General features: G+C 40.5%; 4 protein-coding genes across 13 annotated transcripts; 2 read left to right on the top strand and 2 right to left on the bottom strand.

The window, feature by feature from the left end:
* Window positions 1–107: 107 nt before the first annotated feature.
* On the bottom strand, window positions 108–946 carry LOC108613181 (E3 ubiquitin-protein ligase RNF185-like). The gene is made up of 2 exons (XM_089468239.1): window positions 766–946; window positions 108–704 (listed from the first exon to the last, which is right to left on the bottom strand). The coding sequence occupies exons 1-2, from the start codon at window positions 805–807 to the stop codon at window positions 240–242; spliced, it is 507 nt and encodes a 168-aa protein (XP_089324365.1). The 5' UTR covers window positions 808–946; the 3' UTR covers window positions 108–239.
* Window positions 946–12475, bottom strand: LOC108613169 (uncharacterized). Of its 7 annotated transcripts, none has more exons than XM_018006455.2 (4): window positions 12225–12475; window positions 3253–3891; window positions 3041–3192; window positions 946–2978 (listed from the first exon to the last, which is right to left on the bottom strand). In XM_018006455.2, exons 2-4 carry the CDS (start codon window positions 3815–3817, stop codon window positions 2025–2027), a joined length of 1671 nt encoding a protein of 556 aa, XP_017861944.1. In that variant the 5' UTR covers window positions 3818–3891; window positions 12225–12475; the 3' UTR covers window positions 946–2024. The 7 variants fall into 7 exon arrangements, with proteins under 7 accessions (XP_017861944.1, XP_017861942.1, XP_089324358.1 ...); XM_018006453.2 differs by lacking the exon at window positions 12225–12475 and adding an exon at window positions 5470–5610; XM_089468232.1 differs by lacking the exon at window positions 12225–12475 and adding an exon at window positions 5135–5316.
* On the top strand, window positions 4859–24791 carry rt (Protein O-mannosyltransferase rt). Of its 4 annotated transcripts, XM_089468219.1 has the most exons (6): window positions 4884–5019; window positions 10302–10357; window positions 20068–21459; window positions 21526–22088; window positions 23036–23812; window positions 23878–24791. In XM_089468219.1, the coding sequence occupies exons 3-6, from the start codon at window positions 20816–20818 to the stop codon at window positions 24597–24599; spliced, it is 2706 nt and encodes a 901-aa protein (XP_089324345.1). In that variant the 5' UTR covers window positions 4884–5019; window positions 10302–10357; window positions 20068–20815; the 3' UTR covers window positions 24600–24791. The 4 variants fall into 4 exon arrangements, with proteins under 4 accessions (XP_089324347.1, XP_017861932.2, XP_089324345.1 ...); XM_089468221.1 differs by lacking the exon at window positions 10302–10357 and having other exon boundaries at window positions 4859–4995; XM_018006443.2 differs by lacking the exon at window positions 10302–10357 and having other exon boundaries at window positions 4879–5019.
* LOC149269398 (uncharacterized) lies at window positions 6595–7873 on the top strand. The gene is made up of 3 exons (XM_089468240.1): window positions 6595–6722; window positions 6788–7507; window positions 7573–7873. The coding sequence occupies exons 1-2, from the start codon at window positions 6647–6649 to the stop codon at window positions 6979–6981; spliced, it is 270 nt and encodes an 89-aa protein (XP_089324366.1). The 5' UTR covers window positions 6595–6646; the 3' UTR covers window positions 6982–7507; window positions 7573–7873.
* Window positions 24792–24805: the final 14 nt, after the last annotated feature.

Here is a 24805-nt window from a genome sequence, read left to right as displayed (position 1 = left end):
CAAATGTTGACAATTATTATTAAATGATGATCTAGATTAAAACGAATAACTCGATATAATTTTTGATCCATATTAATTGAAAAACAACAAATAATCAAAACACGCACTTAAGGTCTGATTACCATTTACTTAATTAGGGCATACAACAGCTGTATTACGAAGTTGGACCTATACGTATATATATATACAATATAATAAGAATATCCAAAAAGTCTATTCGAATTTCATTTCTCCCTCCGCTAGAACATCAGCCAGCCGATGCAAAAGAGGCCAACAAATAAAAACAGCGCCTGTTCGTCGTTCAAATTCAGAACGGATGCCATAGTCTCAATTGGGTAGTGGCCGTAGCCGAGGGACGTTTGAAAGCCCAGTAGGAAGCCAAAATAGAGCGAACCCCTCGGTGCACTCGGTTCCTGACGCAGCGGCGGAGGTCGCGGTGCCATCACATCATTGACGTCCTGTACCGCACTGTTGCGACCATAGAGCGGTATGATTTTCGTGATATCCAACTTGGCTTGACACACCGGACAGCATCGACGCAGGTCGCAGGGCGTCAGCATCCACAGATGCAGGCAGGGCCAACAGAAGAGATGGCCACAGACACAGATCACCGCATTTTTGGCCGTGCTCAGGCAGATGTTACAATCAAAGCGGGAGACATTGTCGATAGTCTTGGTTTCCTTTTCGGTTTCCATGAATTTTACCTTTAATTTTGGAAAAAAGTTGATAAAAATCCGAGAACGTGATGAGAATTTATTGTTATACATTAAAAAATAGCTTCCTTTTAATATTCTCTTTCGATGCCATCTATTAGTAATACGAATGCGATAAAACGTTTCAGTTTTCATAATTTTCGTATGTTTGACAACTTTCACAGAGGCATCTTGAGATTTCAAATCAACAAAATTAATTTACATAAGATTTGTAAACATATAATTTTATAAATAAAAATTAAATGAGAAACTAACTCGACTGTATTTACAAATTTAATCAGTGTTATCAAAAGTCATAGTACATTCACATAGATCTAGTTCGTTCTTAGACCTAAATTGCGCTTGGTTTCATTATTAGGAGTACATAAATAGTTTGCTGCAATTAAATGCAACATATTTCAATATATATATATATTTATATATGTACATATTCACTTTATACAAAAATACATTTCACTAAAATACGCGATTCGCATATAAAATTATAATATCTTTGTCTTAAATTACGAGCCGATGGACCTTTACAATCGGCGCAACTGGGACCCAAACTTGAAGAACTCGAATGGGAAAAGATATGCTCGTACATCAACAAAAGCTTGGAACTCATTGGTCAAGACATACTTAAATGGAACACAATAAATAGATGACATTGTATATCATTAAGGAACATAATTTTCAGCATATTTAACAGAACTTTTCATATAATATTATATATAGCTATATCATTAAAGTTCCATAGGAACAAGGTGTATGCAGTATTTAGATTAAATGTATATACAAGATTTCAATTCAAGATAGGAGTAGAGGCTTCATCCATTTTTAGTTATTCACAGATATAAAAGATACATAAAATATAATAATAATTTATATAATAACAATTTTTTTGTAAATGCTTAGAATTTCTTAATTTACGACCGATTTACTATAGTTCTTCTGCATAGTACATATTTTATAGCATAAATCAGACATAATTGATCAAGTTTATGGTCCCAGTTTTATAGCACTATATAGTATATTAGGACTAGCTTTGTGTGTCACTTTGTTTGCCTAGGAATAATTGTACAGTGTTGGAAAGTGTCCCCAAAGAGACGACTTTACAATTTTAGCTATTGCATTTGCTGAATATCCTCGACGATATTCGTGTATCCGATTTGTGTGAGTCAATTAAATTGCGTGGACCGAGAGAGTTATGTTTCGTTGAACTTGAATTTTGTGCGTGCGGCAACAGTTGCTGTTGCTGCCGCGCGCTGCATCAAATGTGTGGCATGGATTTTGAATTTTGATTTAACTGACTTTACAAAAATCATTTGGCTAATTTAACATTTGCTGCTGTTGCTGCTGCTGCTGGGCGGTTGTCTGTTGTTGTTGCTGTTGCTGCTGCTGCTGGCTGACGACTATGTGATGTTGCTGTTGTTGCTGCTGCTGCTGTTGTTGTTGCTGCTGCTGTTGCTGCTGCTGCTGCTGTTGTTGCTGCTGCTGCTGCTGTTGCTGCTGTAGCTGCAATTGTTGCTGATTGGCATGCTGAACGGCGGCCGTTGTCGCCGCTGTCACCACCGGCTGCAACATGCTGGTGCCATTCTCTCGGCGCACATGGCTATTCAGCTCGGCCTTGACACGCCTGGCTATGTGGGAGCGGGTGTGCTTGCGCAGATGATCCTTGCGGTAGAAGCCTTTGCCGCACTCCTGGCACTGATGCCGCTTCTCGCCTGAATGAATGACAAAGTGCAGGCTCAGCTGCTCCTTGCGCTTGAAGGCTTTCAGGCAGACGGTGCAGATGTACGGCCGCTCGGGATTATGCGATTGCTTGTGCCGCGTCAGGTGATCCTTGCGCTTGAGCGATGCCTGACAGATGTCGCACACATAGCGTCGCTCCAGATTGTGCCCCACCAGGTGCACCTCGAGCAGCTCCGGCTCCGGATACGCTACATGGCATTCGGGACACATATAGAGCGGGCTGCCATCCAAGGCTGTGCCCATTCGGATTTCGCCGGGACGCAGCTTAGGCTTGCGCTCTTTGGAGCGCTTTTTGCGCTTCTTCTTCTTGGTGCCACTAACAGCTGTCGAGCTGCTTGCCACCACGCTTTGTGTCTGCAACTGCAGTGTTGCCTGCTGCTGTTGCTGCTGCTGTTGGGGCAGCTGTTGCTGTTGCTGTTGTTGCTGATGCAGCGGCTGCTGCTCCTGCTGAGGTATGCTAATGGTTGTCGTCGTGCCAATGGTATTGATGCCAATGGCGGCGCCTGGTCCCGTCTGCACTTGCAACACCTGCTTGTAAGAGAGATTAGAGATAGGCTAGAAGACAGATTAGATTAGATTAGATTAATAGATACCACATTCTGTTGATTCTCCTTTTTTATTGTCTCGGCGGAGTACTTGAGGAAGTGGTGCAGCGAGAGTGGCAACGTGTTGGCTGGAAGATGCGAGAGGTAGTCCGCGACGGTCGTGCCGGGCGTGATCGTTTGCCACGAGGTATTCTGTAGCACTGCAAAGCCAAAGAGAGGGCATTGTTAGAGTTGCTTTAGAGTTTAGGTATTCCACTCACCTTGTTGCTGCAATATGGCATTGCATAGATCTTGTGTCAGCTCTTGTGGTGCCACCACTTGTTGCTGCTGCAGCTGCTGCTGCCCGGAGCTGCTCGCCTGCATGGCATCCACTGCACTTGTCGTGGCACTTGCTGCATAGACGGTCGCATATTGCGGCTGCTGCTGCTGTTGTTGCTGCTGTTGTTGTTGTTGCTGCTGCTGCTGTGCGGCAGTGGCCACCAGATGCCCATTATATTTGTCACCTTGCAGCGCCTCCTCCTGCCCGCTGCGGAATTTGCTGCCGGCGGCTGCGGCGGCGCTGCTGCTCGGCTGACTAAAGTGCGCCATGGACACGCCGGCTGCCACCTGCTGCTGCTGCTGCTGCTGGTGTTGCTGCTGATAGCGATTGCCGCTGCCGCCAGGCTCCTGTTGCTGCTGCTGTTGCTGTGGGTTGTTGTTGGCCGCAGTCACATCGGCATCGGCAACGGCCACAGCGGCAGTTACCGTCGACACCAGCGGCGACGACGTCGTCGTCGTAAACTGCGACAGGCCCGGAAACGTATTGCCAAAGGGTGTGAAATTCATTGTGCGTTCGTTGCGTGACTCGCTATAGGATTCCGGCGGATCGGAAGCTTTCTTTTACGTCGGGTTGTTAGCAACTGCAAGTAAATTATTGATCAATTAATATTCTAATAGAAACTTTCATGCAAGATTCAGTCAGGGGAAGATGTAGTTCATGAAAATCGCGTAGAGAGGCTGTATGTATTTTAAGAAGAAACTGAGGAGAGCATTGGGCTTTGAAAGTGTTAAAATACAGGCGCAAGATGGACGGAAAATAAAAAGAAATTTATATGGGAATAAAGAAAAATATTAAGATAGAGATCATTATTATTAAAATTTATTTTAAAATACATTGATGTATATATGTATGTATTTAAGTATGTACACATACAAAAATATAAGAATACAGAAAACACTTTACACATTGAACAAATTGAATGCATGTGTCTACATAAAATTCTAAAAATCCTTAAGAATTTAAGATTAGGCCGGCTCTGGGTTTCTAAATGGAAAGTGAAATCGCAGCCGCTGTTATTATTTTGACTGCTCAAACGCGCACCCACGTACACACAAGCACACACATATACATACATATATAGACGATATACATATATACGTAGTATGCCGGCAGCGTGAGAAGCAACAAAAAGAGCGGCAAACCTGCGCGCAATACGAGCAGAAGCACGAACACAAACTACACTAGCCTGCACAGTGGGTCACAGATTTGTGTGATTTAGGTAAATTATTCAAATAAGCCGTTTATAATGTGTTAACATATAAACAAATTTGTAAATTGAAGACTATAAATAAATATGTTTCCAAAAATATAATAGACTCATTTGATTGGTATTAGTATTGGTGACAGCTCGATTACTCTAGGTAAGTTTTGTGTTCTCAATTTTTAATTCTTTTGTGGTCAAACAGTCAACAAAATGTTTCTAGCTTTATTACTTCAAATATTTACATATTTAAATTTCACGATGTTCTCAACAGTTCATACCACTGTGCGCCAGTTCGCACTCAGTATGTCGGCACATTGTGTTTAGGTTAGGGTTGTCCCGTTAGCGTACATGTGCCTGTATTTACGTATGTGTGCGAGTGTGATTTTATAATATTTTGCATAAATTCCACAAAAATCTGCAAAAATTCAAGAATTTATTAATTTGTGAACTCAAGAAATGAAAAAGAGTTAGACGAAAAGGGTGAGCTAACGCGAAGAGTAAAAGGCAAGTTTGGCTATATCGATTTTCACTAAGTACGCAAATTAGTGTCGTGTTTAATTGAGAGAGGAACGCAAACACAGAAATACAACTACACACACACACAAGTGTATTTAAATACCAGCTCACTTTTGGGCAGCTGTCGGCAGACAATATGCATCGGAGACATCTTTAGTAAATGTTGTAAAATGGACTTTCACTTGAGACGCGTGTCGTAGTTTTGTTTTATTTATATATTTTTTTATTATTCTCTTTTTTTTCGGCGAACGCGTGACACAATAAAAATCAAAGGCAGGAGCAGGCAGCAATAAGGCGCCCGTCGCGTCGTTCACAAAGAAAAGCCGATGCTGACGCTGACGTTAACATTGACGTTGGCGCTGGCGCTAGCGACGTCGTCGCAGCCGATCGGCTGGACAGCACAATGTGAAAGTGCACCCGATTGGTATTGTAGCTTACGTTTTTTCGTTCCGTTTTTGCTACGTGTTTGCAGTTCTCTCAAACACTTATACACATACAAACACACTCTTGAAAACACTTAACGAGACGAGCGAGCAGACGTGAATTCCCGCGCGGCGGCATATGTATACATATAGAAATATAAAAAAATTATAAAAAATAAAACTGTTTGCATTGTTGCCCTGGCTAGGCCGGGCTAAAAGGAGTGTAGGTAGGCGCCCGACTTTCGTTGTTTTGCGCTGCGACTACGACTGCTGCAGTATGATGGCGCCTCCACGTCATGCAACCCATACAAAACACCAGCTTCGAGGCAGAGCGTCTACGTCTGTGTCGGGTGCCGCATTCACGACAGGGCCACCTAACGGCGTGTGGCACAAGTTTGCTACTGACCGACCCGCTGCCATCTCGCTTGTACACTCCAACTTGTCCTGTGCACTGTTCGTGTGCATGTGTGCATGTGTGTGTGCGTATGTTTGTGTTGAGCACGAGACAAAAGTACGAAGCTTCGTGCCGGCATTGCTTTACATGTGTGTGTCTGTGCTTGTGTGCGATTGTGCATGCTAGGAGCATGAGAGAATAGGCCAGACAGCGAGTGGGAGAGAGTTAGCGAGAGCTAGTTGCTCTCTTAAAGTTGTGAAAATTACCGCTTGATTTTTGTATTAGTGAATAAAAATGAATTAATTTCGCAATGAATGTAAATTTTAATATTTGAAATTTTATACATTATGTTTAGGTAAGTAATATTTGTGCTTTTTGTAATTATTATTGGCATCTAAATTGTTTAACTAACCATGAAATAACTCAATTTTTTTTTTTAATTATAAAAATTAAAAATAGTAATTAATAGCCCAAAAAAGTTATAAATTGAATTAAAACTAATTAATTGAGAATTCCTGTGTTTAATTGAAGATTTCATAATATAATATAGAAATAAATTAGGAATGATTTTTAATTAATTAATTAGAGACACCTCACCTTAATGTTTGTAGGCTCTTTTATATATGTATGTATGTATCTATTCTAAACTATTTCTAAACATATTTAATTACCAGGTATAATCTCACAGCGAATCGCATGACTGAATTAGTCATGCTACTTAGCAATTCCAAGCGTTAGGTGAACTATAGTAATTTGATATATTACAGTGTGATTATATAGTTCTCAGTCACGTCACATCATGTCTGGTTGGTTAATAGCTCTGTTTGCCTCTTTATTTGGATTTTTCTATCCTGTGCTCAGCTCTACACAAAATGGTGATTAGTGGGGGAACTACTTATCATCTGGTTGAAGTGCTCTTGATGGCTCAACTTGTTTGCAGATCCCTATCATGTTGTGGGCGTGCGATGTGGCATCAATGAGGTAGTTAGCTGTACGATGGTCGAGTGTTCATGGGGTCAGTACTGTCCGGGAAGAGACTACTGCTACAATCCAACTTGCGTCTGTCAGTTTGGTTATCGGAAGATCAACGGAAAATGTGTGGAAAAACGGCAAAATTTGGCGTACTTTGCTTAACTTTTTATACGCTCACCATTTCTTAAAATAAAAAAAATATATATACGTAGTTAGAGCTAAACGATATAATTACAATAGTTTTTTATCTACAATCTGAAATTTGTAGAACCCTTTCTGAAGAATTTTCATTTATAAAAGGTATTCAGTTCAATATATATAGGGATTACAGATTTATTAGGTCTATATATGGAATACAAAGATTTTTTAATTTTTAGATTTCCTGTATTTCGCCCGAAGCAAGCGTAGAATAATTGGAATATCAGCTGTGCAAGACTCAGGGCATCTCCTAGTCGAGTTCTTTCGACTAGAGAACTTCTATTTGTTTAATTTACACTTATAATCTAGCAGGAAATCGCTCGATAAAATTAGTCATGCTAATTAGCTATACCAATCGCTAGTTGCACAATTGCATATATTACAAAGTGTTTATATAGTTCTCAGTCCCGTAACATCATGTATGGATGGTTTTTAGTTCTGTTTTGCTTTTTATTTGGATTTTCTTCTCTGCTCAGCTCTACAAATAATGGTGAATAGTCGAGGAACTACTTCTCATGCAGTTTAAGAGCTCTTCATGGCTCAACTTCTTCACAGATAACGCAGTATTTGCGCGCATGCTTTGTGGCATTTATGAGGAAGTCAACTGCAGCACAATCACATGTCAGCCTGCTGAAAAGAGTTTGAAGGATGGATTTTGCTTAATTCCACTATGTGTCTCTCCCCCCGGCTATAAAAAATCCCTTGGAGATTGCCCATGAAGAATTTATCTCAATCAGTGCACTGAATTTAGTTTAGTTTCTAGTGGACTTTGCTTAACGTTTTGATATAGTGACATATATGTATATTAATATGTAATATTGTAGAGAAATGAGTAAATCGATAAAGATGAAAATTATTCCTTTTTGTTGATTCTGGAATTCGTCATAAATCTTGGTCTATGCTCTACGGTGTATATCGATTTGGTATGGAGCTTGGCAAATCGAATTAAGTTATATTGAATGGAAAAACCATTTAATGAAACAAATATAAACCCTTTAAAGGTTTTTGGTGTTTTTAATAATAGGCATCTTTCAAAACTTTTTTCAATGACCACAAAGCCCGTAAAATTGATCATGAATCAGATATTGGACTTTGTTTCTTTTTTTCCATAAAGGAGTATTATACAGTCAGCTATGTTTAATATCAACATTCGACATTTAAACGTTGGAAAGTATAGTATTTAGGAATTAGATGGGAAGCATTGTAACTAACTATCAATACTTGACTACAATTTTCGATGTTTAAAGATGCCATTGGTAGAATAAGAGGAAGAGGAAAACAATTAATAATAATAATAATAATAAGTGGTAGATTTGTATAGACAATTTAAATTAGTTTAAGTAAAGCATTTTAAAAGTAATATTTTATTTAACTGTGAAATTATAGATTCTTTGATAGAGTAAAATATAAACTTTAAATTAGGCTTCAGGATTTATAGCTAAAGATATATAAATTGTTGAAAACAATTATCACACACATATAACAAAGCTGCTCTAAAAATTACACATATACATAAATTTATATGTCGAGATGTAGAAATAATATAAAAGGATTAACAATATATCTTGTCATTACATAGGATCGATATCATAGATATGAATTTCATGCAATAAATATCGAACTCTTTAAAACCCATCCAACACATAATCCGCTTTAAAGTGAAACACTTAAGAACTGGGTCATTGCCTTGACATGAAGCAACGTGCACCGTGCACCGTGCACCGTGCACCGTTAATCGAGCAGCAAAAATGCCTGCAACATTCCCAGCCGCCATTGTGTGTATGTGAGTGTGTGTGTGTGGACAGCTGGGCACAGAGAAGCGAATGCCGCAGGATTTGCATGCGGCCAGGCAGAGGCAAAGTCAAGCAGGAGAAGGTGGCCTCGCCTCGCCTCGCCTCGCAACGCATCGATGGCAACAACAAAGATGCTGCTGACACTGAAATAACCGCATGCAAGGCCAATCGACGAAAGCAGGCCACGCACACGAATCAACGACAAACTCCGTGCCCACCAAGCACAGAGCGAGTCGCTGCACCCAGTCGAGCTCAGTCTGCAGCATGCAAAGCAGAGGTAAATGCACTTGCCGCATGTACAAGGTGGGCGGGAGATGGGGAATGGGCATGCCATGGCGCACGAATGGTGGTGGCTGCAGTCGGCATTCAGTAAGAACCCAAGAGCGCACGACTTTGACTCATGCGGAGAGCCGTTGCCAACAAGAGCAATGCAGGAGGAACAGAAGCAGGAGGAGCAGGAGTAGGAGCAGGGGCAGGAGCAGCAGATGAAGAGAAATGGCAGTGCAGCTCTCGCGTATGCATGTGTGTGTGTGTGTGTGTGCTAGAGAGGTGGAAGTGCAACTCTACTGTATGTGTGTGTTTGTATGCTTTTGTTTGTATTTGTGTGTAGGGTGCATTGCGTCATCATCGTCGACGTCGTCGTCGTCGTCGTGAAACAGCGAACAAGTCGCGCCCGCGCCGCGGGCTGGTCAACATTGGCTCCACAACTGGGATGCGATGCGATGCGAATGTGTTACAAGTGGATGACGCTTGCAGGCAAAACTGGTGTCAAGTGTGGCGTGGGCGTGGGCGTGGAGGAGGCGTGCTGGCTGCAATTGCTGCTGCTGCTGCTGCTGTGCTGTTGCCGGCATTTGGCAAGACGAGGCTGAGTGCAAGTCGCGCGCGCCCATTGCGTTGTTTATCCCGGCCACTCAATGTGCATGTGTGTGTGTGTGTGTGTGCTCCGTGTGCTCTGCTGTGCTCCGTGTGCTGTGCTCTGCTCTGCTCCGCGTGTGTGTGTGTGAAAGTGAAACCAGGCGCAGGCTGAAACCGAAAAGCCAATGGTCGTTGCCGTGGCCGTGGCCGTGGCCGTGGCCATGACCCGTCTGTGAAATGCACTCCAGCACACACTCAAACACACGCACACACAGAGTCGTATGCGAAGGTTTGTTAGCAACCGGAAACGCGGTCACAACTGGCAATGGGGGCGTATGCGTAATGTGTAAATATGCACACGCATTATAAGCGCAATCATAAATATCTGTGCTATTTGTGAAATATGAGTGTTTCATAATTTTATGGCATAAATAAATGAAAAAAACTATTTAATAAATAATATAAATAAGCTATAATTCTAATAAAAGTGGTTATTTAAAGTTTGTAAGAAATTGAAATTAAAACATTTTTTTTTGGTGTGAAGTGATTTCAAATTGAATTTGACAATTAAAATATAAAATAAATTTCGTAAACGTAATATTTTAATAGAATCATTTTTTAAAATATATTTTTTAGAAAATTTTCTTGGCGAAAATATTATAAATTGAAGCATTTTAAAATATTTGCTAAAGGTGCGTATGAGTAATATTTGAATATCACATAAGGAGCTATGTGAGCAAATAAGTATTCTGATCATTGCTAAAATGTTTTTATTAATTTAAACAATTTTGAGTTGTGTATTAAACATTAATTTTGTCATAATAAATTAAAAAAATTGAATTAAAAATATATTTAAGCATTTTTAAATTATTTTTTAATAATCATTGTCGTTTTACCATCAGATAATTATTTTTTACTTCAAAATTATTAAAATTATTTTTTTTTTTAACTATTTTTATTACTTTTTATTTCAAGTAGCTATATTATTTGTATTATTTATTATTATGCCATTTTTATACCCTGAACCCATTTTCAATGGGAAATCAGGGTATAATGGTTTTGTTGAAATGTATGTAACAGGCAGAAGGAGGCGTGGCAGACCCCACAAAGTATATATATTCTTGATCAGGGCGACGAGCTGAGTCGATTTGGCCCTGTCCGTCTGTCTGTCTGTCCGTCTGTCCGTCTGTCCGTCCGTCCGTCTGTCCGTCTGTCCGTCTGTCCGTATGTTTGAACGCGTCGATTTCCGAAGATATAAGAGCTAGAGACTTGAATTTTTTTTTAAAATGACCGTATATACAGCGCGGACGTCGAGTTTGCTTTTAAAATTCGAAAAATCATCCCGTTATGTTTTTATCGACTAAAACCATTCAAGTTCAAATCAGATGCCTCTATAGCTAATTGTGAATGATTTTTCTTTTTTTTAATTTCTCAAATATTCAATATAATATGTAGATCATATGCTGAAAGTTTCATTAAATTCCGTTCAGTCAAAAATTAATAAAAAATAATCAAATATTTGGCCAATTAACAAACGCACGTGCAGCAGCTACAACAAAAACATCACATCAGCTGTTAGTTTCGTTTAGTTTTGGTAGATGGCGCAGCAGCAGTGAATCTATTTGAGTTTTGCCAGCGCCACCAGCAGGAGTAGGGTGGCCTAGTGTGTTAGCTGGATGACGCTCGATCAAGAAGTCGCGGTTCGAATCCCGATCGGTGCAACACTGATGTTAATTTTTTTAATTGTTTCAAAATATTTTTATATTTTCATAAATGCGTCTTCTATTTAATTTATATTTTTAAATACACCGAAATTGAAATTTTAACTATACTTTATGTGCGTTTTTAATAGTTTGGTTATTCTAGCAGATTCTTAGAATCACATCAGCAGTTAGTTTCGTTTAGTTTTGGTAGATGGCGCTGCAGCAGTGAATCTATTTGAGTTTTGCCAGCGCCACTAGCAGGAGTGAGGTGGCCTAGTGTGTTAGCAGCGTGACGCTCGATCGAGGAAACGCGGTTCGAATCCCGATCGATGCAACTGATGTTAATTTTGTTTAATTGTTTCAAAATATTTTTATATTTTATTAAATGAGTTTGGTATTTTATTTATATTTTTAAATACATTGAAATTGAAATTTCAGCCATACTAAATGAGCATTTTTATTTGTTGGGTTCAGGGTAGTATCTAGTCGAGCACTCTCGACTAGAATTTTCTTACTTGTTTTATAATGTGTAATTAAATGTATTTTATAATTTTTATTATATAATTTTTCTATTTTTTCTTTATATTTACTATTTAAAACCCATTTCTCCCTTATTTCCTATTTTTAATATTTCAATTCAATTTCAAATTAATTTTATTGAGCTTTGAATATTTTTTGTTTATTTAATTCAATTTCACAAGCCTCAAATTATATTAGGCAAAATTAATTGCAGTTATAATTATAAATATTATATATTATTTAATACAAATTAGTTTCAAATTTCAGACTTGAATTTCAACTTCCACGATTGACAATCAATAGCGCATGTTACGTTAAATAAACTAAGATGACTTACCTAACTTGATTTGAATATTTCCAATCAGAGTTAGTTTAACATGATTCCGTGATAATTCATTGGATTTTTCACTTCGAACTGTTTTTTGAGTCGACCACCGAAATTAAAAATTAGCCGCGTAAAAGTAAAAACGCGTCACTGGGCGGAAGCGAGAGCGAGAGAAAGAGAGAGAGAGCCGCGCAACAGACAAATGCTCCAACAAAGGCCGCAAAGTGACGTAGTGTCGCTGTTGACGTTATAACGTAAACTGATTTAAAGTGCGTCCGTTAATGGCGAGCAATGCAAAAACGACCGGCCTGTCTACCGCCTGAATGGGCCGATGACCGGCAGCCTAAATTGTGTAGAGTTTGGTGACGACGACGACGACGGCGGCGATGATGTTGATGAGGCTGGAAGTGGAGTGTGGGGAAGAGGAAGAGAGGAGAAGAGCAATAGGCGCAGCAGGCGGTTGCCTAAATGTGTTTTGCCAGGAGGCAAAGGCGAACTCTTTAAAATGCCATTGCCAGCACACACACACACACACACACAAAGAGAGAGATCAAGAGAGAGAGGAATGCACACACACATACACACTGCGCCCGATGACAGTCACGCACTATGCTGGAAAGTGCGACTCCTCGCTTTCGCTTTTGTGTTTGTTGTCTCGTTTGCTTAGTGCTCGGCTCATTTCGTTTCGGCTCTCAACGCCGACGATGCTCTCTCGCTCTTGGTGTCGCCATCTCGCTCTATTACACAGACTCTCTCGTCGCTATGGTTGTCTGTTTTGTGAGCCGGCAATGCAACAGTTTTTTCACAATAGATTTTTATTAGCTATTTGTTGTGTGTGTATCCAAATCTAGCAAACTTATTAAAGTCACTGCAGCTGTACGTATGACTGTTTGCATGTGTGCTTGTATTTTATGTATGTATGTGTGTTGAGTGTATTAAAACATGGCGCCAACACTTACTAAGTGCACAAAGTTAGGAGAGGCAGAGTATGGTTTGACTGTGGTTATGTGTATTATTACATAGAGACTTGTACATATGTACATGCATACATACATATGTATGTATGTATGTGTACTTCCGTTTATATACAGCTAACCACAAGCATGTAATTAAATTCAAAAATTGATTTATTTTTGGCTTGCCACAGTGCACTTCTTTAATTGGCTTAAGATACATATAGGAAGATATAGTAAGATATTTTATGAGCCGTGTGCAATTCTTGTGCAAATTTCTTTCTATAGCATACTTTTCGGGTACGATAATTTGCACTATTTAATCTCTTTATTGACATTTCCCTGAATTTTCATTGTTATGAACAAATTTATAATTTCCTATTTCTTTATTTTAAATATTTCATCTTCGATATCATCTCATTGATATGAATTAAGAAAAGCCCTGATATCTTGACTGACAAAAAGACTGTATTTGTATCTGTAAGCTGGAACCCAAAAACTATTGACATGTGAAGAGATGGAATGTTTAGATTAGAGATTACTCCTTTACTCTAAGTCCTTAGGACTTATAATGTCAAATGAATATAACAAGGCATCAAACTTTTTTCTTAATCTTAAGTTCTATTTTGCTTATATGATTTATTTTACTATAATATATAGATATACTACGTATAAAATAAATGCTCGAAAATGGTTTAATAATCTTCATCCACAATAGTTCAATCAATGAAATAAATATTTGATTTCAAAAGAAAATAATTCTTTAAAATTGAATTTTCTTTACCTTTATTTAAACAAACGCTCAAGCATTTAATATGTGGCTGAAAATGTTTCAATTCTTAAACAAGCATTTCCCATTTCGTAGTCTTAAAGCGTGTTCACTGGGAATCCCCCCTTTGGTGTTTTCTATTTTTCTGTGAAATGGGGGCTATCAAGTGCAACACGACGAGTGCAACACAAAAATGGAGCAGTCCGAAAATTGGTGCTGCAAAATTCTAAACAAGGCAAAAGCCAAATGCAAATGCACAAAGCCCAAAAGCCAATGTCAGAGGCGACGCCAGAGCCAGAGCCAAAGCCACAGTTCAAGCACGAGACCAAAAAGCCGGCACAAGGTCGAAGCGAACGAGTTGCAAAAATGCCAAAAAAAAATAAAATAATAAAAGAGAAACACCCCACTTCAAAAATGGGCAACGAAAACTAGCCGAAAAACTAAAAGTGACTCGTCATTGGGGGCTGGAGGCGGCCGGGTACGTGCAGTGCCCACAGGGGGCGTGTCTAGAGGGGTGCAGTCAACGGGGCGACGCCAAAATTCATTCATAAAATTCTAAAACGCGCTAAAATCTAAAATTCTAAACAAACGATAGAGGCCAACCCAATAGCCAAATATGTGTGTGTGTGTGTGTGTGTGTGTGTGTGTGTGTGTGTGTGTGTGTGTGCGTATTGGTGTGTGTGAGTGAGTGAGTGCATATTAGTGTGTGCCTCTCTATATGTGTGGGTATGCGCGTAAAAATCACCCAGTTTTCGGACTGCAATAGAAAACTAGAAACTAGTTGAAATATGGCAAAACAGTTAAATAGACTAAATATGTGCTAAACTATATATGCTCGTTCAGGGAAGTGAAAGGAGTATATAAGTTTGTGTCTATTGTGTTATATGTCTCTTTGATTTACATAACTTACTTCGATTTGGTCCATATAAGCAAGTCTACTTGTTGGATGAGTTCCGCTTAGAATTGATATAAAGTATAGAGCGTTGGGTATTGGGAATTGGGGGTATTTATACCAAAAACTATAAACTTGTGCAATTTGAAAGCTAGTTTTAGCTTTTTTACTGCTTGTTTGGACGTTAAGAGCTGTTTAACAATTTAGTTAGCCACAAAAAAGCTAAATCTAGATGGAAAGCTTTAGCAGTGAGCTGCTTGCCTTGAATTCCACGACAGATTCTGATCTATATTTAGCGTTTTTATGGCCAACTCCATTACTAAACTTATCTTAGCCATAGAACCAGCCGTAAAAAGGTAAATATGGCTATGAAAATCTGGTACGCTTGATGATTAGGTAGATTATCTGTTCTATGAGTCGAGGAATACTATGAGCAGGTTAAATTGTTTACGGCTCTCTCATTTATCACGCCCTCAATGGACAGCCTTTTTCATAAAGTATAGCTGAGACGTGTCAGATTCGAAATTGTTTCATATATAGCTCTCAACCATGATCTGAACGAGTATATTGCAGCTGAGACGTTTTAAACTTGTTGATTTTTGTTGCTATGCAGCAGTGCAGCTGCAACGCTATGCAAAGCACTTGCCATGTTTTGGACACAACTGTACATAGCATAGGACAATAAAAAGGAGGATTTTATGATTATTTTTAGCTGTGCAAAACAAAAAACTAAAAATGTGTTTATTTTTATATACATACATATATAACAAAATGCAGACATAATAGCTATAGATATACATGTATTCAACTTCAAATATATACATATACATATATATTTTTATATAATATATAGAAAAAATATTTCTATATTCTATAAAATAAATATGTATGTATATGTTTGCATGTGTTTGTTTGCTGTAGAAATTTTGTATGCTTGGCACCCTAAAACTCTCTTTTTGAGCGACAGACAGAGACAGTGAACTGAGAAACAGTGAGAGAGGAAGAGAGAAAGAGAGAGAGCACACAAACACACAGAAAATGCAGCAAAATGCGTTTTTCCGCATGCAACTGAATGCAAGTGTGTGTGTGTGTGTGCAACACCTAACTACAGCAGCATATTGCAACAAAACTCTACACACACGGATCCGCACACACACATATACATACACTCGCACACACTCACACACACAGAGCAAAACAAAATGCAATCAAATGGCAAAAATTTTGCCAGACTGAAATGCAACTAAAAACAAAATGTTGACTTTGCTTGCTGCATGCTGCATGCAACCCCTACAATAAAAAGGCTCTATGCATGCATGTGTGTGTGTGTGTGTGCGTGTGTGTGAGTGTGAGCAATAGCTGGAGTTGATGCACAGGGCCCCAGACAGTTGTTGGTGTGTTCATATAAAACAGCAAAAACATGAAAACATTTTAGTTGCATTTTCTATATATCCACACACACACACACACACATACATATATGTTTATGTGTATGTGTGTGCATGAATAATCCATGTAGTATATAGAAATTGCATCCCTTAGCTGCTGCACTGAATAAAATGTGCATAAAATAAATTTCATTTCATTTAAAATAAATAAAATTTCTCAAACCCACAAAAACTAAAATTTGTGCACCGAGCTTTAAGGACATTTTTAGCAAAGAGGCTGGGAGAGGGGGGCCGTTGGGTGTGGCTGCAGTCTGTCTGAGTCGACTTCCAATGGTCATTAGCTCAAAGCATTTTGCATTTTAATTGATTGCTCAGCTGCTGCTGCTGCTGCAGCTTTGTTGCTTTGTTGTCTCTGTGTCTTGGCCAAATTGCAGGTAATTTATTTAGACGCAAAATGTCATCAATTCTCGCATCTGACAGATACGAAAAGTATCTAAGCTCCTTTATCTATACTCAGGATGTCTAACTTTTTATGTGTGTGATGCTTAAAGATTTTCTTTATTTGCATGTGGGAGATGAAATGAATAAGCCTTGATATACTTGAAGTTTCTTAGTTTTTTATCTAATATCAAAAGTATTTCAATACTCGCTTAGAATAGATAGTCAAAGCAACTTTTTTTTTTTTTTTTTTATTTATTATATTATTTAAACAGGCTTTCTACTACCTAATTGACAGCTTAACAAGTTGAACAAAGTAACTTAATATTTAACAAAACAATTTGAAATGTAATGATATTAATTAAAATTGAGATAGTTTAAATCTTCAACCGGCTCAATCAATCAATCAATCTCAATACCCATAACTCTATAATCATATATGATATACATACTGAAAATATCAGAGTTAACGAATTCAAATTCTGTAAATTTTTCTCATCTCTTATATACTAAAACTATCTTAGTTCTCATATCATCAGTCTTATACCTGATAGAAAGTTAAACTACGTCGATTCTAGTATAAAGTAATGCCAAGAGATATGCATTGTATTAAAACGATTGCTATTATCCAAATATCCCAGAACATGGAGAAAGGAAATACATTTCTATGAAGCTTAAGGCCAAGAGGATAGACACATTATTGGATTAGATGTATGCATATCACATATATTATATATAAATACATACATATGTAGGCATATATTAATATCTAACTAAAACAGATTTTTATAAAGGAAAAATTGATTACAAATTTTAAATGGTGTAAAAATTCAATTCAATTCAATTCAATTTTTTTGTGTCCATACATTTGATTTTTATTTAAGATCTATATATATACGATTATATTGCATATATTTATATATATTTTATTTAAATGCCTCTTTTATTTCTACTTTACAAACTTAATGTTTATATTTAAGTTATCATATACCAACTAAAATCCCCATAACTCGGTATGGGGTTCGGCTCTATTATTAATTTACCTTCCCTGTGTTGTTATGGTTATATTTTTGATGTACCGGTTCTACACTAAATAAATATATACATAAAAAAAAAAATCATATACCATCTTATCAACTTATTTAATTTCATATTTGATAAAATAGTTATATCAACTACGAATAGTTGAAGAATAAATTACACTAGAGTAGCTCCACACAACACCAAACAACAATTTAATTATAATAAAATCCTTTTGGGTTCATAAATTATTCAGTGCCCCTGAACGTATGCAATGAAAGTTTAGCAAAGGCGCCGCAAATTGGACGCGAATAAGTATGCTACACTTTTTACTCACGCTGCAGCGCGCTGAAGCTTTGAGGCGCAGCTTATAGAGAAAACTTGCTATAAACTAATATATCAAGCTAATATAATTTAAGTTTATGTAAACTAATATATAAAGCTAATCATATTATTTAAATTGTTTATATACTTAAGCAAATTGTATTCTATTTATGAACACGTTAAGCTAACTTTTTGCTAATTTGATTTAATGATGTATTCACATTCAAGGACCTTGACGTTCTGAGCAGCAGTAAATGAAATGCTAAGTGCATAATAAGTTTTGTGGCAGGAACAAGCGGCTTGCAACACAATGGACAGGCGCAGCATGTGGCATAATCAGAATGCTGCACAGAGGCTATAATCAGACACGGAAGACACAGTTAAGCAGGCAGAATATGGGAGTTGTGGCAGTGGGAGTGGGGAGGTAGGGCAAAAGGACACGGCTACGGTTACGGCTACGGACACGGACACCATTAACCAAAAACGTTGGCTGAAGGGTACGAAACGTCCTCGACCTAGTTCAATGTCAATGTCATTGTGCCACATTATCGCCGTTTGGCATCGTCGTTGGCAACGGCGACGGCGACGTCGTCGTCCTTTGGCAGGCTTGGCCTTGGCTGGGAGTGAAACGAGCGCACGAGTCGAGGCCACGGCCACGGCCACGAACATTGCCCAAAGTGGCACACGGCAGGGCCCAGGACCCCAAAACCAAATCCAGACCAGTGGCTGGCCCCAACCCATCTCATTCCATCCCAGCCCATCCCATCCCAGGCGCCTCTCGAAATGAGGCTCAGCCATGGCGGAGGATGTTGCAGCGTTGGTGCTGCATGTGCCAGGCGTTTGGTGGCGATAATATCCTTGCACTTGTGCGGGTCCTGTCGCGAGGCTGGGGCACCACACAGCACACACACACAGACACAGAGACACACAGACAGAGGCTGGCAGCCAATCCACCAACAGCAGTAGCAGCAGCAGCAACAGTAAACTCGTCTCGTTGCCTCCTTTTGGGCCGTGTTGTTGTTTTGCCGGCCGGGTGCAAAGACCCAGCTACCAGCAGCCAGCAGACCCCCAACTCCAGTTGGCAATCGCGTTGCACTCCGTGCTGCAGCTATGCCATCCAGACACCCACGCCCAGCATCGCCAACGCCAACGCCATCGTCAGCAGCGCCAGATCCGAAACGGGGACCACACAGTCGACGCCTAAATGGCCCCAATGCCTCACTCCATTTGCATTTCACCATCAGTCAGCCAAACAGCCAGCCCAGCTTCTATTCTGTATTGCTATCTCCTTCTAGCTATCTCGCTCACGCACGAACTTCGCCTCCCCCAGGAGACCGAAACATCAGCACCCGACGAAGTCTCCATTAAGCCCATAGACAAAGGGTTTGAGTTACGTGCCGTTACGTATGTTCTCTACATAAAAGTGCTCTCTCTGACTCTCTCTGTGTGTGTGTGTGTGAGTGTGTTTTGCTATTTAAAGTCGTAGCACGTCCAGCAGCGCCAATGTGTATATATATTTGCATTAGGGTGTCTCACTATAGCAATCTTTTGAAATTGTAGTTAAGTATTGGTAATATATACCTATAAATTCATAAAAATAGTAGCACTACTACATAAAACTTAAATCGAGAAAATGTATTTATTATTCGTTTATATTAATACATTATTATATTCAAACATTTCACAAAATTGTGGTAATATTTAAAATTAGGGTTTTAACGAACATTGTGTATGTATATATTGTTAACTTAACTTAACAAATAATATTTTTAATGATACAAAAATTATTAATATTATTAAATAAATTTAATTTCTTCAGCAATTACTTAATAATAATTAACATAATAATTTAAAATTTCATTTGTATACACACATATATGTATCAGAATTTTTCAACAAGAATTCATTAACACTTAAGCTAAAAGTACCACAAACGAGTGCTAGACTTAACAAATATTTATCTTGCGGCTTACTAAACGTTTGTCGCACGCCACCTTCAAATCCGCTATGCCAAAAAAAGCTGTCATAAAATAACAGTTGTTTACATTGTTGCTTTTACTGACCATTGCAGTGGAAGAACTGGAAAAGAGAGTAGCTGAGAGAGGAAGAGCAAGTGATCGAGAGAGAGAGAGTGGCTGTGAAGCAGAAATGGGTTAAGAATCAAAGTGGGCAACAGGCGCAGTCAAAACACAAACACCAAACGGGTCGCATTCCAGCGCCGGCTGCGCAGTCAGCGAGCGCGAGCAGCAAACCACTGCGGCTGCGCAGACACCTTGGCCGCCGAAGTTAGTGCGCGTCGAGATCTTAAGCGAGCAAGTCGACAGGTTGCGGAGCGAATGACCGAATGAGTGGAACAAAGCAAAAAGCAGAATAAAGGCAACTTAAAATATGCGTGTGTCTCATCGTCGCTGACTCACGTACACAGCAGAAATATATTTTTAGTAATCTCTTCTCTTGCTGCTGCTGTCGCTGCGTGTGAGCGCGTGTGTGTGTGTTTTGAACTTTCTTCGAGGCTGCTGGGCGCTTGTGCCTGATATTTGTGAACAGTGAGAAGCAACAACAACAACAACAACAAAGCAAACAACACGAACAAGTGGCATAGTGCAAAATCAAGTTTCTTGGCAGACGTGGCAACAAAAAAAAACAAACAAAATAATTAGGAAGTCTAACATTATTCAATTCACAATCATATACTTATGTCAAGTATTAAAAAAGTGAAAGTGTGAGGAAATTGGCAAACTAAAAAAAAAAAAAAATAACAAAAACAAAACAAAAGAAAACTAAATTCTCACGTTGCAACAATTGTTGCAGTTTACATCATGTCCAGCCACAGCGTGCAACGGCGCAAAACAGCGCGCTCCAAGTCAAAGCAAAAACAACAACAACCGCCAGCTAATGTTGCGGAAAACCTCATCGACAAACAAAACGCCAGCAATGAACAAAACGAAAGACTTCACTTTCGCAGCCGTTCAGCAACCTCAGCAGCGCCGTCGACGGCAGCAGCGGCAGTGCCACTCAGCTGCATTTCATCTTCACCATTGTGCTGTAATGGTATACTGCCCACCAGCGCGGTCTCAGCCATGCTGAACTGTTGCCGCGACATTAACTGCCATTTGAATTCACCACTGCGCGGCAGCGTTGAGCGCAGTCGACGCTCAGAGAGCCGACAATCATTTCTAACTTCGGAGACGATAACAAGAACAACATCTTCGCCTACGCCTACCTCTACATCAAAACAATCGCGTTCTCGTTCCCATTCTCATTCCCATTCCAGTTCCCGTTCGTCGTCGTGTAGCGTCAACGACAATCCGCACAAGCAGAGGGAAGGCAGCGCAGCTGGCGCGGACAGAGTTGGGAGAGCGCAATTAACCGTTAGCCTGCACATCGATCTCATCAGCTGGGGTCTGTTCGTGCTCGCATTTATTACGCGATTCTATAAGCTCGCAACGCCCGCGCATGTTGTGTACGTAATGAATATTAAGGGACTTATTTATATTAATTAATTATAATTTAATTCTGAAATTCACAGTTTCGATGAGCTGCACTTTGGCAAATACATTTCGCTATATATGCGCAACATCTTCTTCTTCGATCAGCATCCGCCACTGGGCAAGCAGCTGATAGCTGGCCTGGTCAGCTTCGCTGGCTACGACGGCAATTACACATTCTCACGAATCGGCACCCCCTATGGGCCGAATGTGCCCGTCTTCTGGCTACGCTTTCTGCCCGCTCTCTGTGGAAGTCTGCTCGCGCCGGCAGTGTACCATCTGCTGCTGGAAGCGCGGCTGCGTCGCTGGTCGGCAGCGCTTGGCGGCTTGCTCGTCGTGCTGGACAATGCGCTGCTCACGCAGTCGCGCTTCATTCTCATGGAATCTATGCTGCTGCTGGCCAGCACTGTGGGCATTAGCTTCCTGCTGCGCTTCCAGCGCTGCTCGCTGGGCAGCCTCAAGTGGCTGAGCAGCGGCGCGGCGGCTGCGCTGTTTCTAGCCTGCGCTGGCTGCATCAAATATGTTGGCTTTCTTGCCATGGGACTTGCGGGCTATTTGCTGTGTCGCCATCTCTGGAAGCTCCTCTACGATGCGACTTTGACAAGTAAGTCAAGCAATGATTTAAGAGCGGTATTCAGAACGAGAGAAGAGAAAGTTAGTGTAATGTAATGGATACACTCTCTCAGATAAGAGGTTGTTAGGGATGTTGGGAATTATTTAATGCGATGATATGTACATATATGTAAATAATGAGATGCAGAAAGTATGATTGATTTAGTAAGCAAATTAAAAGGAGAAAAAATTATAGTGGTATGTTTAACAATTGAATATGTGGCTAAGGTATTTTTTAGCAGATATTGAGATATAGTGTTGTTAACAATAGTATACAACAAGAAAAAAGAACAATATTAACAGTCAAATATATCGACAGAGTTAATTAACATAATCTTTATTAATAACAAAATGTACGTTAGAGTAAGAGGTTTTCATATTAATATCAAAAGACTATCTAAGTCGATGATATACACAGAGAATTTTCTCGCCGATAACCATAATATATAAATCTGAATGAGATAAGAAAAACAGATTGTTGTGAACCAAATACGCATATTGAATGATAATATACATGTGAAGAGACTGAGATTGAAAATAGAAAGAATGAAAGAGATATAGTGAGTGAGATAGATAAAAATACAGTTACAGGGGCATACAGAAAGATCGATAGATAGAGTAAGTTAGAAACAAAAGGCAAGGGAGAGATAGGGGAAAAATAGAAGAAAATAATAAAATATAGAAATCAATCATGAATCAAATCAACCCAGAGCTAGACAAATTAATAGAGTAAGATTGAGATTTGAGGTTAACAAGTTTCTAATATTTACCATCTTAATCATATGATCTTTACGACCTGTTGCATAGAACTTGACGAAGAGGAATCTATATACCTGACCTGTTTTAGTGCAGACTTGTTTACTCTCTCATTCCGTTGCCACCTGCTCAACGAAGAAATATTAAAGATCTCCTCAAGCTCAACCTTGTTTATTTCACCAGATAAACAACTGTGGATGCACGCCTTAAGCAGAGTGTTGCTGTTCGTGGGCATTCCCTTGGCCGTTTACCTGGGCGTCTTCTACATTCACTTGAGGACGCTGCATCGAGCGGGGCCACACGACACGATCATGACGAGCGCCTTCCAGGCCTCGCTGGATGGTGGCCTGGCCTCGATCACGCGGGGTCAGCCGTTGGCTGTGGTGCACGGATCGCAAATTACGCTGAGGCACACGCACGGACGCACCTGCTGGCTGCACTCGCACGCAGCTGTGTATCCTGTGAGGTATAAGGATAATCGCGGCTCCTCGCATCAGCAGCAGGTGACATGCTACTCCTTCAAGGACGTGAACAACTGGTGGATTGTGAAGCGACCGGAGCGAGATGATCTGGTAGTGGGCGATCAGCCGGATGCCATCAAACATGGCGATGTCATCCAGCTGGTGCACGGCATCACTAGCCGTGCTCTCAACTCCCACGACGTGGCTGCCCCAATGACGCCTCAGTGCCAGGAGGTCAGCTGCTACATAGACTACGAGATCAAGATGGCCGGCGAGCTGCTGTGGCGCGTGGAGATCCTCAACCGGCAGTCCGAGGGCGACTACTGGCATGCGATCAAGTCGGAGATACGACTGATACACGAGACCACAGGCGCGGCGTTGCGCTTCAGCGGACGACAGCTGCCCAGCTGGGGCTACAATCAGCACGAGGTGGTGGCCGATCGCGAGAGGCAGCATCAGGACGCCATCTGGAATGTGGAGGAGCATCGCTACACCAAAAGTAAGTCAGAGACAGTAGACAGAGTTAGGCAGAAGTTACTATACCTTCATCTCGTGTCCCTACAGCTCAGGATCAGCGGGAGCGAGAGCGCCAACTGCTCTCCGCCGAGATGATTCCCACACATCGCACCAAGCTCTCCTTCTGGTCCAAGCTGCTGGAGCTGCAGACCAAGATGCTGTGGCACGCCAAGCAGCTGCAGAGCCACATGTACAGCTCGCTGCCGCACGAGTGGCCACTGCTGGACAAGGGCATCGCCTACTGGCTGGACAACAGCTCCAGCGCCCAAATCTATTTGCTGGGCAACGTGCTCATCTGGTATGTGGCCAGCGCTGGGCTCGTAGTCTATGCCTCGCTCCTCGTCTTCTATGCCTTGCGGCGCCGTCGCTTGTGCTTCGATATCTCGACCAGCGAGTGGCGGCGCTTCGTCAGCGCTGGAGACACTTTCTTTGTGGGCTACCTGGTGCACTATTTGCCGTACTTCTTCATGGATCGCACGCTCTTCCTGCACAACTACTTGCCGGCGTTTGCCTTTAAGCTGCTGCTCCTCAGCTTCGTGCTGGATCATCTGGACTATTTGCTGAGACGCCATTGCAGCGGACGGGCCGTTCACTTGGTGCGCCTCTATCGTCTACTGCTGATCGTGTGGCTGGTCGCAGCCGCAGCGACCTTTTTCAAGTTCTTGCCATTGAGCTACGGCTCACGAAAGATGTCTGCCAAGGAGATAATTGACCTGCGCTGGAAGGACACCTGGGACTTTATACTGCAAAAGAACTATGCATTGCATTAAGACTGTCTCTTCCGCATCCCACTTCCTCGACTCGACTCCACTGTACCTTGTACAATAAATCGCAATACTTGAGTAGGAGAAGCTAATTTAAAAAGTTTGGCTGGAGCCAAGCCAAGCATAAGTTATTAATATCCTGTTCTTAACTCAGCTAATTCAGCTAATAATAAAATTATTTATTTATTTAAATGTCAACATATGTGAAAGTT

Source organism: Drosophila arizonae, chromosome 4, assembly GCF_054131065.1.
Source record: "Drosophila arizonae isolate 15081-1271.41 chromosome 4, UAZ_ARI_1.0, whole genome shotgun sequence".
Taxonomy (NCBI): Eukaryota; Metazoa; Arthropoda; class Insecta; order Diptera; family Drosophilidae; genus Drosophila; species Drosophila arizonae.
The sequence above is the reverse complement of the archived record's forward strand: the minus strand, read 5'-3'. Positions and strand labels throughout refer to the sequence as shown.

What these genes read in the sequence shown, in the direction of transcription:
- LOC149269398 (XM_089468240.1), top strand. Translation starts at nt 6,647, where the DNA reads ATGTCTGGTTGGTTAATAGCTCTGTTTGCCTCTTTATTTGGATTTTTC. An exon ending in GCTCAGCTCTACACAAAATG is followed by an intron (nt 6,723 to 6,787) that starts GTGATTAGTGGG and finishes ACTTGTTTGCAG; the next exon opens with ATCCCTATCATGTTGTGGGC.
- LOC108613181 (XM_089468239.1), bottom strand. Translation starts at nt 807, where the DNA reads ATGGCATCGAAAGAGAATATTAAAAGGAAGCTATTTTTTAAT. An exon ending in AAAGGAAGCTATTTTTTAAT is followed by an intron (nt 705 to 765) that starts GTATAACAATAA and finishes CCAAAATTAAAG; the next exon opens with GTAAAATTCATGGAAACCGA.
- LOC108613169 (XM_018006455.2), bottom strand. Translation starts at nt 3,817, where the DNA reads ATGAATTTCACACCCTTTGGCAATACGTTTCCGGGCCTGTCGCAGTTT. An exon ending in TGCCATATTGCAGCAACAAG is followed by an intron (nt 3,193 to 3,252) that starts GTGAGTGGAATA and finishes TTGGCTTTGCAG; the next exon opens with TGCTACAGAATACCTCGTGG. An exon ending in AGGAGAATCAACAGAATGTG is followed by an intron (nt 2,979 to 3,040) that starts GTATCTATTAAT and finishes CTCTCTTACAAG; the next exon opens with CAGGTGTTGCAAGTGCAGAC.
- rt (XM_089468221.1), top strand. Translation starts at nt 20,816, where the DNA reads ATGTCCAGCCACAGCGTGCAACGGCGCAAAACAGCGCGCTCCAAGTCA. An exon ending in GCAACGCCCGCGCATGTTGT is followed by an intron (nt 21,460 to 21,525) that starts GTACGTAATGAA and finishes TGAAATTCACAG; the next exon opens with TTTCGATGAGCTGCACTTTG. An exon ending in GGAGCATCGCTACACCAAAA is followed by an intron (nt 23,813 to 23,877) that starts GTAAGTCAGAGA and finishes GTGTCCCTACAG; the next exon opens with CTCAGGATCAGCGGGAGCGA.